The following is a 15762-nucleotide window of genomic DNA, read 5'->3' on the forward strand; positions in this document are numbered from 1 at the left end:
GATCACAGAACCTCTGAAGGCATACACACATGCTATCTGAAAGGCCTGTTCAAACACCTGTAAGGTCCAATGCTAGCTCCTGGATGAAGAGCCCCTGTGTTGAAGGCTATAAAAAACTGGCAAATGGGGCTTCCCTGGTGGCGCAGCAGTTGAGAGTCCTCCTGCCAATGCAGGGGACACGGGTTCGTGCCCCGGTCCGGGAAGATCCCACATGCCGCGGAGCGGCTGGGCCCATGAGCCATGGCCGCTGAGCCTGCGCTCCGCAACGGGAGAGGCCACAACACAGTGAGAGGCCCACATACAGCAAAAAAGCAAAAAACAAACAAACAAAAAAAACCAAACTGGCAAATGGAAACTGGAACCATCAAACGGGAGAGCTCATGGGTGTCAGCGGAACGCTGGGGGGCCAGTCAGCCAGCAACGCAAGATGCCTGAAGGTCTTCTGCACAGACACAAGGAAGATGACCTACGCTCCAGGGAGCCTACATGCGACAAGGAGCCAGCGTCTACCTGCTTCCAATCCCCTGCAAGAAGATTCAGAAAAGGATTGGGGCTTTAGCTCCTTTTATTTCTACCCCTAAGCTCGACAGTAACACTCCACATTTTGTACATGGAAGGGCAGTGGGGGATACACAAATGACACTAAACTGTTAGCTGGCCCGAGGAGACTGGGACATGCTGATGTCTCAGTCCTACCAGATATAAACCAGTCAGGGAAATGGCACCCCCGCCCTCCCCGGGCCCGTCTGTCCACGTCTATCAAACAAGGGGGCTGGGCTGCTGCAGACGACATTAAAGGTCTCTCACTGGGCCAGATTCTGTGGAGAAAAGAAGATCTGATTTTTCAAATACTTCACAAAGCTGATTATTGGCCCCCAGTGTTTTTCTGCCCATCTTTTGAGATAACCTGACCAGGAAAATGGTTCTGCATTAGACCAGCGGCTGTAACCTTTCTTTCAGCTGTGGAGTGCTCTGTTCCACTGCCATCAGTAGATGACTCCAGCACAAAGTTAGGCCGAGTCGGGTGATGGTGGGGCCCTCTCTGGAATCCTAGGACTACACACCATTTATTAAGTACTGACTACAAGGTGTGCGGAACTGCTCCACACAGTACATGGACCTATTTTTGACAATATGGCAGCTCATATTACCTGAAAAAACCTCCTGTCACAAAAATGCTGGACAAAACACATGAAACATTTCACTCGCAGAGCTCTGTTCCCCCAAAACCAGGAAACCCCCAGGGAGCTGAAACCACAGCCACGGCCAAAGCCACAAGCTGGTGCTCCCTAGAGGGGAGCCAGGGACACATCCATCAGATTTAGTAACCCACGGGCATGCTCCTAAATGCCCCCCAGGACAGGAGACGGGGCTTTCCCGCACAAGGCAGAGAGCTGCAGCTGAGATGCTGCTTAAACAAAGGCCCTCAAAGGGCTATGCCCTCAATTAAAAGGTGCATCAGAAAAATATATGCCCTTTAGTACAGGGAGATGACTGAATTTGTGTCTTGCCCTGGGCTAGGGTAGGGAAAACAGTCCTCCGTGAGGACTGTTTCATACCCACATGCCAGCTTTCATGCAGGTCTGGAGGCAGGAGGGTGAACTTCAGATTTATACCCCTAGAATGTTCCAGAAACTTCCTGAGTTAAAATAAAGGGTAGCTCTAGGCTGGCGGAAGAAAACATAAAACCACACTGGAGGGATATACCCTCAAACCAAGCTACACTAGATCCCCACGATAAATAAAGCTCTGCTGAAAATGAACTCACAATCCAAAATTACCAGAACACTGTGTGGAAAACAATCGCTATGAGTCCATGGTAAGCCCACGGGATTATATACCTTCCTCAAGAACTTCAGGTAACAAATTAAAATGTGAAGCACTAGAAAATTATGTTTTAAATGATTACAAGCATAAAGGAAGGAATTAAAAACTTACGAAAAATATAAGACACAAGAAAAAATGACAGATTTGAGGAAAGAATTCTGGTAATAAAAATACAGAGTCACTGAAATTAAAAACTCCCTGGACAGTAAAAAAAAAAAAGAAAAAAAAAAAAAGCAGATCAGACACAGTTGGAGAGAAAAGAGAACTGGAAAATAGTTGAAGGATTTTCCCAGAAGGCACCACAGAGGTTAGCTCTCTTATATATTTAAGAGACTTGGAAGGCAGAATGAGAAGGCACAAAATAATCTAAGTGGGCGACCTAGGAAGAAAGGATATAAAGAATGAGGAAAAAGCAAAATCTGACATAATTAGAAGAGAATTTTCCAGAAGTCATGAAAGACATACATCCTCAGATTCGAGCACTGTGAGTTCTAAGCAGAATAAGGTAAGGATAGATATAGATATATACCTAGACACAGCATACTGAGAAGGAACTACAGGAGACCAAAGACAAAGAGAAGATCTTAAAAGCAGCCAGAAAGAAAACAGTAGATTACCCAGACACGAATCAGACACATGAGCCAGAAAACAAGGAATACAATCTTCACAGTACTAAAAGAAAGTAACTGCCAACCTCGAGCTCTATACCCAGCTACACTATCATTCAAGAGAAAGAGTGACATCAAGACTTTCTCAGGCGAAGACTATCTACTGCCAAAACAACTTTCCTGAAGACCTGGACAGAATGTACTTCATGAAGAAATAAATGGAACCCAGATGGAAGGATAAGCAGCAAAGAAACTAGTAAACATCCAGGCAAGTCTGAAAAAGAACAGGTCGAACAAAACAACAAATAATAGCTGATTTGGTGGGCATAAAAAAAAAGTGGAACTAAAATTCCAGGCAAAAATAACAAGACTGATGAGGAGGTAGTTAGAGCTCAGGTTCAGGGTAAAGATACTGATTAGCTTTTGCGAAGTCAAGGGTGCAGCACTGTTAGAATTTAATGCAACCATTCACACAGTAGAAATAGAATGTAGAAGGAAAACAAAAAGAATAGGAAAACTTATCACCAAAAAAAGAAAAAGAAAAGCACAGAAAAGAGGGATAAACAGAAAGCATAAAATAGGAGAGTAGGAGATCTGAATATAATAATCCCAATAAATCTAAAGCGAACGACTTCGGCAACTGAAGTCACAGAGCTTCAAAGTGGATAAAACCATACACACCTTACACGTACAAAGATATCCTCCTCCAGAAAGGGCTCAGAGAGGCCTGACGGTGAAAAGTTGGGGGAAGATACCACATAAATACTAATCGAAAGAAAACTGGAATAAAATGATTACCAGGTAGAGTAGACATCAAAGGTAGAAAGCACAACTAATGATAACAAAGGTGCTATAAGAAGATAAAAGGAACAAGATGAAGTCCGGCTTCCAGACAGATAAAGCAAAAACTGACAGGTTTACAAGATTTGACAAAATCCACATCATGGTGGGAAATGTTCACACACCTCTTAGTAATTGATCAAGGGGATAAAACATTGTGATGATACAGACATTTGTACAGCACAATTAGCAAGCACGATGTAATGGACCACGTCCAACTGGAGAATACATTCTTCTCAAGCCCTTGAGTGAAATTCGACCTGCCACTTCTTTTAAAAATAAAGTTCTACTGGAAAGCAAACACACCCATTCACTCACTATTGTCTACAGCTGCTTTTGCTCTACAACAGCAAAACTGAGTAGCAGTTCAAAGCCTAAAATATTTATTATCTGGCATTAATAGAAAAAGTTAGTGACCGCTGGTCTATATCATACAGACCATGTTATCCGACCACGCGGCAGCCACATTAGAAATTAACACCATAACACACATAAATAAAGGTATTAAAACTTTACATTTGGAAATTTTACAACATGCCATAAAAAATCACTCAAAAAAAGATAAAATCAGACTAACATTTAGAACTGTACGATAATAAAAATGTATCTTGAAACTCATAGAGGCTCATAGCTCAGGTGAGACTTAAATAAATGAGAAAAGTCAGAAACTAATGAGCTCATCAACATAATCAGTTAGAAAAAGAACAAAATACTTTCAATGGAAATAATGAGGGGGAAAAGAAAGCAAAGTTAATGAAATAAAAACCAAATAAAATACAGGAATTAAGAAATCCAAAAGATGCTTTTTAAAAGTAGCTTTAGGGGTTTCCCTGGTGGCGCAGCGGTTGAGAGTCCTCCTGCCGATGCAGGGGACGCGGGTTTGTGTCCCGGTCCGGGAAGATCCCACATGCCGCGGAGTGGCTGGGCCCGTGAGCCATGGCCGCTGAGCCTGCGCTCCGCAACAGGAGAAGACACAACAGTGAGAGGCCCGCGTACCGCAAAAAAAAAAAAAATTAAAAAAATAAAATAAAAAATAAATTCAGTTTATTAAAAAAAAAAAACAGCATTAAAAAAATGGCATTAGGACTTCCCTGGTGGCACAGTGGTTAAGAATCCGCCTGCCAATTCAGGGGACACGGGTTCGAGCCCTGGTCCGGGAAGATCCCACATGCCACGGAGCAACTAAGCCTGTGCGCCACAACTACTGAGCCCACACACCACAACTACTGAAGCCTGTGTGCCACAACTACTGAGCCTGCACTCTAGAGCCCGCAAACCACAACTACTTGAAGCCTGCGCACCTAGAGCCCGCAACAAGAGAAGCCACGGCAGTGAGAAGCCTGCACACCACAACAAAGAGTACCCCTGCTCGCCGCCAACTAGAGAAAGCCTGCACGCAGCAACGAACACACTATGCAGCCAAAAATAAATAAATAAATAAATTTTTTTTAAAAAAAGGGCATTAGACAAACCTTGGGAAAGACTAATCAAGGAAAATAAGAGAGAAAACACAAAGAACATTAAAGAATGGAAAGACGGACAAAACAACATGGCAGAGATATAAAAATTAATTAAAGCAATTTACAATGCATAATCTTAAGGTCTCTTCCTGACGATTCTTTGTGCGAGGTACTACCGTACCCTCATTTTGGGAAGTAAAACTCAAGACTGGATATGTGACTTGCAAAGAGGTCAGACTGGAATCCAGGTGGGTCTGTCTACCTCCCAAGGCAATACCCTTAAACACCACACTGTCCTGAGTTCCACAGGGATGGCCCACTGGACCACGGTGCTTACCCGAGGGATGTAGGGCTGAGGGATAGAAATCCACTGGGGTCCGAGTGGGTGGGATTCGTGGGTCCATGTAGGAAGGCATCATCATCCACCTGGGGTCGAAGCCCAGCATCTGAGGATGGTGCGGGTAGAAGGTGCGCTGCGGGTGGGGCGGCGGAGGGCACACCGGCTGCCAGTGCTGCATCCTGTACAGCTGCTCCTGACCAGGGAGAGACACCCAGTTGGGCAGGTGCTGCGGGGCAGAGAGGCAGTGCGTGTGCACGCACACACACTCTTCCAGCTTTCCATCAGGTGGCAGAGACAACCCACCCAGAACAGAAGACCACAGAGGGGAGGCCCCAGGGGCATTACAGCATTCAGGCTCTGGCTCTCTCCCAGGACTGACAGACAGTCGTGCCATCATCGCAACTGGGCCCTTAGGCTCCTCTGCAGGCTGGGCTTTCATTTAGATCAAACACTCTCCTGGAGCTGACATGTGACCGGCACAGCTCCCAGGGCATATCTCCCTGTCGGCAACACCACCAGACGACACTCCTCCGCCTCCCCTCCTTCTGCCCCTTCAATCCACCCTCCTCACTCCGACGCCCTGACCACGTCAGGAGTCTTCAAGGGTCCTCCACAGCTCTGCCTCTAACAGCCCGGGTCCGACAGGGCTGCACATGACCTACAGGGCCCTGTGGGTCCTGCCCCACCCGCCTCTCCAGCATCGCCTCCCACGACTGCCCCGGCCCTCCACTCCACATGCCTGCCTGCCTGCCCGCCCGCTTCCGGTCTTGGAAACACGCCGGGCCCTCTGTTCCCTCCGGCCCCAAACCCGCTCAGCCCTACCCATGCTTCAGGTTTTGGCTTAAAGAGCACTGCCTCTGCGAACCCGCCACAGTTCCTGAGGCAAGACCAGGTCCCCCGTCCTCGGCTCCCACAGCACTGGTGCTTCTCCTGTGTAACTGTTGTTGGTTGTTTCCCTCCCTAAACCAAGAGACTACATGCCAAGTTCACTGCAGTATCCTCACCTCTACCACCAGACTTGGTAGGAAGAAAATTCACTGCACAAAAGGACACACGTAAAGCATCAATAGAGTATTAAAAATCAAGAACCTGGACCCAGTGAGGGTTCATCTCAGACCCTGCTCCACAGCACCAGTGACCTCCAGGGCTGCCCTCACAACTGCGTCCCGAACCAGCATTCTGGCAGGATGCAGGTGCAGAGCCAGACAAGGAGGACACACCCTTTCCTGCCAGCCGGCTGGCACAATCCCAGCCTGGGCTGGATTCCCTGGAAGGCTCGCCAGGGCTCAAGCACTTCTTCGGAGCACTCAGAACTCAGTAAGCAGAACTCCGCTGGTCTCTGCCCACAGCTCCTCCTCCTGTCTAGACCCCAGCTCCCCAGGGAAGCAGACCAGACAGTCTGCTTTCCAGACTCCTTCAGGCTGCTCTGACACGTCAGACTTCTTTCTAATCTTAAGGACGGGTTTACCTGTCACTGCCCCACAGAAGAGTTACCTAGAGCAACTGTTACTACTGTGTCTGGCTCGAGTTACTCCAGAGATCTCTCCAGTCAGCAGTAATTCTTCGCCAAGCCCGGGAGTAACTGCACGGCGCCTGCTCACAGCACAATGCTACACGAGCACAAGGAATGTAACTTACTGCTTAGAGCACAGGACATGGTGAGCTTCTGGAATGCTTCCTAGGAGCCCAAGGAAAGCAGGGTCTGGGGGTGAACGTTTTAAAGGCAACTAAAAGAGATTCTGGGGAAAGGCGGAGACTTTGATCTGTGTCTCCAGGGCACCCACGTTCTGAAACTTTTTCGATTATTAACAATAATTTACTGCACACCTAGCTGCTGAACTAAGTAACGTCCACGCGTGATCTGTTTCCCACCCAAATGCATTGTTCATCAGTAATAAGCTTCACCGATTATGCCTGTAAGACAAACAACTGCCGGTGAGTGGTTCCAGCTCAGCAATATCACCAGGCCTGTAAGAGACTGCTGGAATTACAACCATTACCCATATGATCTTCCTCAGAGCAAAGAGTAGGTCCTTCGTAAGATTCATGGAGCACCATTAAAGATGATATTGATCACACCGGTAAACCAGTTTACAGGCATCACAGAAACCTCACCGCCATGCCGAGAGGCAGGGACTCATTCCTTCCGCTTTACACTGACCCGCCCAAAGCCACACACAGCTGAATAAGCTGCACCAGCAGGACCAGAACCCAAAGCTGTCTTGATTCAAAACCTACAAACCTACATTCTTAACGGAACGCTAACACGCCTCTCTCGGAGGCTCTCCAAGCAGCTCGCAGGCCTTCCCTACTCCTTGGGAGGCACCCAGGGTGCGGCCGCTGTCAGTGTAGGGAGTGGCCACCGTGTGCAACTCTGGATGAAAACCACTCAGGCACCACTACCCAGTCCTTACCGGCGTTAGACAACAGGGTCCATGAACTGCCACCAGGGGCTTTCATCCACAGGGGCTGACGCCCCGAGGCCCTCACCCCCGCACCCCTGCTGCTGACTGGCGTATACGAGGGTGGGTTTCTATTGTCTGTTCTACTGGAAGGGGGCGTGGGGAAAGGAGAGGCGACAGCCACTCCACGGGCAGGTCTGTTCACACCTACTGAGCGACTCCTGTTTACCTGCTGCTGCTGCTGGCGCTGGAACCTGGGCGGAAGCGACTTCTGGTACTTGCTGAACTCCTGCGCGGGGGACCCAGGCTCCCTGGCCCGCTCGTCACTGCCGCCGCTCTGAGCCACAGCTGGAGGAGCTGTAGGGGCTTCTTCCGAAAACGTGCTGGGGGCTTCCTGGGCAGAGAACTCGGGGGAGCCTGCGGAACAAAGAAGCAGGGAAACGGCCAGGTGAGCTCACCAAAGCTCAGCTGAGCGATGTCCAGGGCAGACGCTTTTTCCGGTTGGCAGTCCTCAAACCCGGCACTGTGCTACATGGTCCCCACGCACAAGCTCACGGACTCCCCCACATCGTCATCGCTCCAGAGGGGAGAAAACTAAGGGTCGAGAGATCAGAGGAACCGCCTGAGGTCACACAGCAGGAGAGCCGGGATGTGGTTCCGGGTGGGAGGGGCTCTGTTAAAACAGACCCCAGTAAAGCAGAGCGGTCGGGGCTCAACAAGAGCCCCACATCCACCCTCCACCCAAGGCTGTGTGAGCCGGCCGGCCAGGCAGCCCCGCTGGCCCGTGTCCTCATCTGTTCAATGAGGGCAACAACTGCACCTACCCCACCGGGCCTCCGGAGAATTAATTCGCTGAGACGATCCACGTAATGCACTTAAAATAGTGCCTGACAAGAAGTAAGCCTCCCATATCACTCTTCTCCCTGCAAGTCCCTTCTTTCCTGCCCCATCCCAGCTTTGCATTCTTTCTTTTGTCCAGCTTTATTGAGATATAATTGACATTCTGTGCTCTTAAATCTACCGCAGGAGGCAAACAAACGCCAGTGCAAAGCCTTGGGGACCCAGCGTCCCAGCGGAACACGGACAGGCAGGGCAGGTGCAGAGGGGCTCAGGGCACACCCCACACCCAGGCCCAAGCTCGCTCCCGCCATCTACTTCCTGGACTCTCCACTGCCCCCGCTCAGTGAGTCCCTGACACTGGGCCCAGGCTTCACTCAGACTTCAGTGACAGGACATGTATTTGCAGGAGGACAAGGGTCGATTTCCCTGACTTCCTCGGCCAGAAGGGCTCTGACGGCCATCGTATCACCAGTAAGACTTCCCTCGGAGAAGCTCTCAGCGACTGAAACTAACATCAGGCCCCTCTCTACTTGAGAGTTGGTTTTAGTTGATTCAAGAAAGTCACAAAAAACACAGCTGATCCCGTTCTTTAAAACTGCAGCAAGAGACGCCCTCCACCACCTAACGCTATTCAACGTCTCTTGTGCAGCCACGCGATCCACTCCTCTTAGAATAACTGTCGGGGAAAATGTATGCTAACAGCAGGCAGGCTTCTTTCAATGTCCCGAGAGAGATCCCGTGCTCCTACTGAAGTCCTCCGGCACCCGCGTCTTCAGTCGAGCCGGGTGGTAACACCGGCAATGACAAAACCGGTGGCGTTGCCGTGAGTACGTGAGTGCTTTTCTGCATCTAGAAATCGCCAAGTGCTTCGTGCACACGCTCCCCCGTGGGCCCTCAGCATGCGGGGAGGTACAAGCTCTCGTCAACCCACTTCACAGACTCGGGAACGCGCGCCAGAGACGTGAGGCGCCTGGATAGCTGGTTTAAGCGGTAGAAATGGGATGTGAACCCAGGCACCTGGCCCAGGCCGAGGCTCTTAACGACCGGGACTCCCACACGTCAGCTGTGAGCCACGGTGGTGCTAAAAAGCCAGGGAGACGCAGACAACCAACCAGCGACACAGCGTAGGGTTTCCAGGTCATGGGACGGGGCCCTACAGCTCACCTCTGCGGACAGCTGGGCCATTCTCCTGTGGGGCGCCTGGAGAGCGGGGCGCCTCCTTCCCCGCCGGCTCCTGGGCCCCGCCCGCCTTCTGAGCCCGCCTGCACTTCTGGTCCAGCTGCTTGAGTTTGGCGGCACAGGCGGCCAACCTCTCCTCCCGGGCCCGGCGCTCCTCCTCTTCCCGGCGCTTTCGGGCTCGCTCCACGGCCTCGGACATCTCCGACTGGACGAACTTCTGCCTCGGGGGTGGCTTGTCCTCTTTGTCCTCGACAGACTGCTGCCGGAACACACTGCCCACGGAGGACTTCTGCCGAGAGGAGACGGTCTCAGATGAAACGCACATCACAACCCGGGCACAGGCGCCCCCAGGATGGGATGGGCTCTCCTTCCCAGGACCCTCACGCACCTTAGAGAGGCGGCGCGGCCCCGCGGCAGGCGGACCTGGGTTTCAATCCTGCTCTGCCCTTTACTATATTTGGAATGAGGCTTGGGTGAGCGCCAGTGTTCTACACCTTAGTTTCTCGTTTTGAACGGTAATAAAGGAAGTCCTCGGGATTGTGAAGGTACATTGAGTCGTTTGCAAAGCACTCAACGCCGTGACAGACACGCAGGAAACACTGAGAAAATGGACGCTCTCACCACCACTACTGAGCACACAAGATTAGGGCCTCGGGCTTCCCCGGCACCGCAGTGGTTGAGAGTCCGCCTGCCGATGCAGGGGAAACGGGTTTGTGACCCGGTCCGCGAGGATCCCACATGCTGCGGAGCGGCTGGGCCCGTGAGCCATGGCCACTGAGCCTGCGCGTCCGGAGCCTGTGCTCCGCAACGGGAGAGGCCACAACAGTGAGAGGCCCGTGTACCAAGAAAAAAAAAAAAAAAGATTAGGGCCTCCCCAGCTAAATACCAAGAGCAGGAAAGCACACACTCATCATTTCTTAGCCACAAAACTGCTCTACTGCTTCTCCCACGACAATACATACACCTCTGGATACGAAGGGCCACAAGAAATTGAAATTCACACTCAGACGTAAGGTTTCAAAGTGATTCTTTATATATAAAAATAAATAAGCATCTCTAAAAGCATCTCTTTTGGATATTTCATCCACTTTTGAATCTCCCGCTCGTTGTCAGTTACTGGACAAACAAGCAGGGTGCCACCAGTGCAGCGTGAAAAATGACCAACACGGGGAAGATTTCTCACTGATGGGCAGGAAGGGAAGCTGCAGGCAGAACATGCAATAATAGATGACGGGCGTGTTTAACTGGACCCCAGCCACTGGAATTCCAATGAGGTAGGACTAGCATAAAAAAATATACAACTTCCTGTTTTGAGCGGTAGCTACACAGATGTGTATAATTGTCAAAAAGTCATCAAACATAAAAAAACAAGATCTATGCCTTTTTGTGTATGTGAATTACACCTCCATAAAAGCAATATGTCACACAGTGACTGTAGCCAAGGAGTTTTCTCCTAAAAAGTAACTTCTCATAATCCAGAGACAATTGCTACCATCACAAGATTATAAACTTCTAACTTAGAAGCACGAAGGTACTTTTTACCAAAGCGTGCACTCTTCTCCTTTGCCCTTGACCGCTGCCATCTGTCCATGCTCCATAAAGGCTGTGCCCTGTCTCACCCCACGGCTCATCTATCCCATGACCTACCTTATCCCCTGGTGTTCGATACATCCTTGCAGATGATCCTAAGGCCTATCCCTGACTATTATTCCCTTCAGAATTTCCCAGAAATGAAATAGCAGAATCAAAGGCTATACTCTTGAGGCACATCATCAAGACTACAGATGTGCCTTTCAGAGCTGCCCGAAGATGAGCTATCATTTTATAAACTAAATGTTCTGCAAAGTATTTAAAGTGTGAAAATCTTTTCAGAAATTTGGATCCATAAAAGTTATAGAGATTTTATCTTTGTTGACTCTATTCAGATAATTCAGTGTTGTTATAAGCAGATAAAAGTGAAACCTTCTTTTGAACACTGAGCAACCCCAGTATGTGAATGAAATTTGGATTAACTGCAAGGTAATTTACAAGAGTCGTATTGGGTCTATCTTCACTTGTGTCCCCTGTACCGAGCACTGTTACTTTATACCGAGATGCGGAACAGGACCCCTTTAAATAGCAAAGTGCATCAAAAAGGGCAATTTTGCCAAAGCGTATTTAAATTAACGCCTTCCCATCCCCAGCTCTGCCCCTCCTGCTCAATTCAGTCCGAAAGTCACGCGAGGTGGCAGAACAAGGCAGGCACCTGGTGCCCGGGAGTCAGAGAGCTCAGGGCAGGTGGTCAGAGCCCAGGGCAGGTGACGAGAGTGTGCACATGGAGATGTGGCTGGTGTGGGAGCTGGGGCCCAACCAAGCAGGGTGAAGAAGAAACCCCCAGAAGAGATGGCCCAGCAGGGAAATTCAGAGCCATGTGGAGGTGGGGTGCACTGACATCTGAGTGGCTGAGGAGGGCACCTGTGCAAGGGAGAGAGGGTGGGGGCAGAAACAGGGAGCCTGACCGAATAGGTACAAATACTAGGGACAATGGCAAACAGCTAGAATGACCTCTGTGGAACCTGAGATATCCTTGTGATTCATGTGTGTGTGTCACATACCTACACTTCCTGACTCTGTCCACGGAGAAGGTCCAGGAGCTGTGGCACTCTAACAGCAGTAGTACTCCTGGTGCCCAGATATTAGTTTCTAAATATCATTAAAGGCTGACTCCAGGGCCAAGGTAGCATAAGGACAAAAGGAGCTTAAAAAAATACTTGTTCTATCAGAAAGCAAGGAATTCCTCAAAAAAAGAATGGAGATGTAAAAAGCACACAGCTGCCAGCTTGAAGACGCTCCCAAATCAAAGACAATCTGAACATCAACAGAAACAATGAGAGCAACAGACTATAACCCACTGATATTAATTAATTAAAAATTTGATGAGAAACAGGATATTCGTAGTCTCAGAGTAATTCCCCACAAAATTGCTATCAATTACAAATCTGGAAGAGTGTGTGAAAGTCCCATGGTGTGAAACTTGGTAGCCACCACCTTAATCAAGAGATCAAAGTGAAGGTTGTCAGAGCGGGCAGAGTGGAATCACGGTCACCCAGTAGGATGCAATGAGAAGAGTCAGTGACAGTTTTGAGAGATTCTAGCCAAAAAAATGGAAACCTTGAACCCAATCATGAGGAAGCACCAGACAAACCCGATTTGAAGTGCATTCCACAAAATAGTTGGCTTGTCATCTTCCCAGGTATCAATGTCATGAAGGTTTAGCAAAGGCTGAAAAGCCGCTTCAGACTGAAGGGAACTCAAGAGCAGGATACCTGAGGCAGCGTGTGACTCTGAACTGGATCCTTCTGTATGAAGAACATGAATGGGACAATGGGTAAAAGTGGAATGGAGTCTGAGGATTAGATGGCAGTGATGTGTCAATGCTAGTTTCCTGGATTTGACTGGTTACCTAGAGTGAATGTCATGTTTTGGCAGGAAATAGATACCAAAGTGTTCCGTGGTGACGGCCTGATCAGGCTGGCGACTTACTCTTCAAATGGTTCAGAAAAAATACTCTTTGTATTACACCAACTTTTCTGTAAGTTTGTGACTGTTTTCAAAATTTTAAAAGAAAAATTTTAAATCAAAAAAAAGTGTGTGTGTGTGTGTGTGTGTGCGCGTGCGTGTGTGTGTGTGTGCGCGCGCGTGTGTGTGTGTGCGTGCGTGTCTGTGTGCGCGTGCGTGCGTGTGTGTGTGTCCGTCCGGCTCGTGTGTGTGTGTGTGTGTGTGTGCGCGCGCGCGTGTCCCAGCTAACCACAGGCACAGAACCCTGCGGTGCCCACGGTACCTGGTAGTCAGGGCCTGACACCCAGCTGTGAAGCTTCCTAGAAGGCGGCTGAGGTTCTGGCACCTTCCGGACGACACGGGTTCTGCCTCCTGTTTCGCCCCAGTCCTTTCCTTCGTCTTGGGTGCGCTTGGCATCAGCACTGTCTGCAGAGCTCACTGACAATTGCCGCTGCCTCCTGGGGTCCCAACTGTTCCTGCGACAAACCACACAGAGCATTAGTTCTCCCAGTCGGCCCAAGCATGGTCTGGCCTCACTGGTCAGGCCCTTAGGAATTCCAAAGTTGGCTGTCTACATGCCAATTTCCTTCATGAGAGCAGACCTACCCCGCACCCCCTCTATAGGTGAGAGGATATGCCCAGAGCACCAAAATCAGCACCAATGTTTACCAAGTCAGCCTTACACACACAGCTCCTGGCAGGATGCCTCACACCCATTACTTTATTTACTCCAAAAAAAAAGGTCTCTACTTCCCCCATGTTAAAGAGCTGGTAATTGAGTCTCCGACAGGTTGGGGAGCTGTTTTCACAAGGAGGAGCTAAGAGATCTGAGCCTAGGACTCCCACTGAAGGCCCTTCTCTTTACGCCACAGCTGCCGCCCTGTGCTCTGCATAAAGGAGTTGCTCAATAAATGCTCCTCGCAACAGCACAAGAAGGCTCACCGGCTGGTTCACGATAAAGAGCAGGAGGAACAGAGCAAAGCACACACAGCGTGGAACAGGAGGAGAGATGCCCAGCGGAGGCTACGGGAGGGCTCGAACCGAAGGGAGACCTGTGCAGCGCTCACCTTCACGTGCCCCAGTGTAAACAAAGGCCCTGGGGCAAAACACATGTGCATCTACTCAGCACCTCTTCTCCAGTGGTGCCCACTAAACCCAGCAGGAGCGCAGAGGAAGGCAGGGAGTCAGACCTGGCTAATGTATGTGTCTGCGCAGGTGCGCGCGCACGCACGCACGCACGCGCACACACACACACACACACACACAAGCACACACGCACGCACGGGAGGTGGAAGGGAGGTGGGGCGGGCGAGGATCGGGACACCACAGACTGGGCAACAACTGCTAGCGGCTCCGGACTGCAGTCAGAGGCGGGCGCCCACACGAAGCCTCCTGACCCACCAGGAGAGATCGAGTCTGCAGAAGACAACTAAGGAACAGTGTGAGGGTGAGAGGGAAGGAAGGACATGAGCTGGCCAGCCTCTCGATGGTGCAGCAAAGAAAGGATGTGGGTCCCAGTGGCCCCCAGAGACAATGAACAGGAAGGGATGGAACAGGAAAGTTTCAGGAACCCATCGTGGATGGGAAATAAAATGTCAAAGAAGACTGGGGAGCTTGTAGTAGGAGTCTCAACCAGCTCAGGGAACACACTGAGGTCGTGGCTGGTGGACTCAATTTGATGTGTCCTTGGTCACAGCCAGTGGTGAACTGGGTCCAAAACCCAGGTCTAACTCTTTCAGATGAACATTCAATTCACATCAACTCAAAGAGACAAGAAGAGAGTGGCCTGCTGCTCCAATAAATCTGCAAAACTTTGCTTGCCATTGATTTAAATTCTTGATCACGTCTCCTTCTGAGCTTAGTGTTCCAAAAACTGACCCATAGATATTTATTTCCCAAGTGCATCCAAAGCTTCAGTTGAAATCAAGCAACATTAAAATAAATTACAGAAGCCTCAATTCTTTAATTGTTTGTGTATCATCTGAGAGAGTGGCAGAAGATCATTACCAGCTCCCTGCGCAAGAGGAGCTTTGAAGCGAAAGATGAAATAACAAAGACTTGCAGACCCAACTACATAAACATTCAATTACTGACAATAAAAGAGACAAAGGCAAAAATATTAAAGCACTAATATCTAAACAATATAAAACAGTAATCACATTTTAACGGAAAGCAGAGTAAGTCTAACAGATAAATATACAAAGGAAGCAGGCAATTTCACGCAAAAAGAAGCATTCTTGCCAGTACTGGGGCGGGGGGGAGCAAATTAAAGCAACCATAGGTGCTCTTTTAAAAGTACTAGCCAATACTACTGGTATCATGCTAAAAAACTAGAGGGACTAGATTACAATGAAGTATTTTCCAAAAGGTGTTGTGAGTAAAAATCAGTCCAATGGAATGATCCAAAAAAAAAAAAAAAAAAAAAAAAGAGATTAAAGTGGTCAAATACGTTCAGGAAATGTGGCATACCCGCCTCCCCCCAGATTCCCAGCACACGGCAGTATGCACACTCTAGGCTCTGGACAACCTTGGAACTATTTATTAGTAAACAGTTAAGTGGAAAGCAAAGTTTCCCAAATCTGCTTGGCCAGAGAAGCCTCCTGGGGCACTACACCCAAAGCAATCTATGAACAAGCAGTCTATAAGACACCCTTGGGAAAATACCGGCACAGTGGTTAAATCACTAGGACTCAGCCAGCCAGCCAGCCACGCCTGGGTGCAAATCCTGG

The 15762-nt window shown here is 49.4% G+C and overlaps 1 protein-coding gene across 24 annotated transcripts in view; it reads right to left on the reverse strand.

Annotated features, from left to right (window-relative positions):
- PRRC2B (proline rich coiled-coil 2B) overlaps positions 1 to 15762 on the reverse strand; it is a 100908-nt gene that overhangs the window by 23340 nt on the left and 61806 nt on the right. For 18 of the 24 annotated variants that reach the window (XM_060013927.1, XM_060013937.1, XM_060013926.1 and 15 more), the window contains 5 exons: positions 13317 to 13509; positions 12802 to 12834; positions 9482 to 9785; positions 7707 to 7894; positions 5073 to 5268 (listed from right to left, as the gene is read on the reverse strand). In XM_060013927.1, the coding sequence (XP_059869910.1) occupies positions 5073 to 5268; positions 7707 to 7894; positions 9482 to 9785; positions 12802 to 12834; positions 13317 to 13509 (914 nt within the window). The remainder of the gene's footprint in view (positions 1 to 5072; positions 5269 to 7706; positions 7895 to 9481; positions 9786 to 12801; positions 12835 to 13316; positions 13510 to 15762) is intronic. The other 6 variants (XM_060013933.1, XM_060013950.1, XM_060013949.1 and 3 more) reach the window with 2 other exon arrangements.

Source organism: Delphinus delphis, chromosome 6, assembly GCF_949987515.2.
Source record: "Delphinus delphis chromosome 6, mDelDel1.2, whole genome shotgun sequence".
NCBI lineage: Eukaryota > Metazoa > Chordata > Mammalia > Artiodactyla > Delphinidae > Delphinus > Delphinus delphis.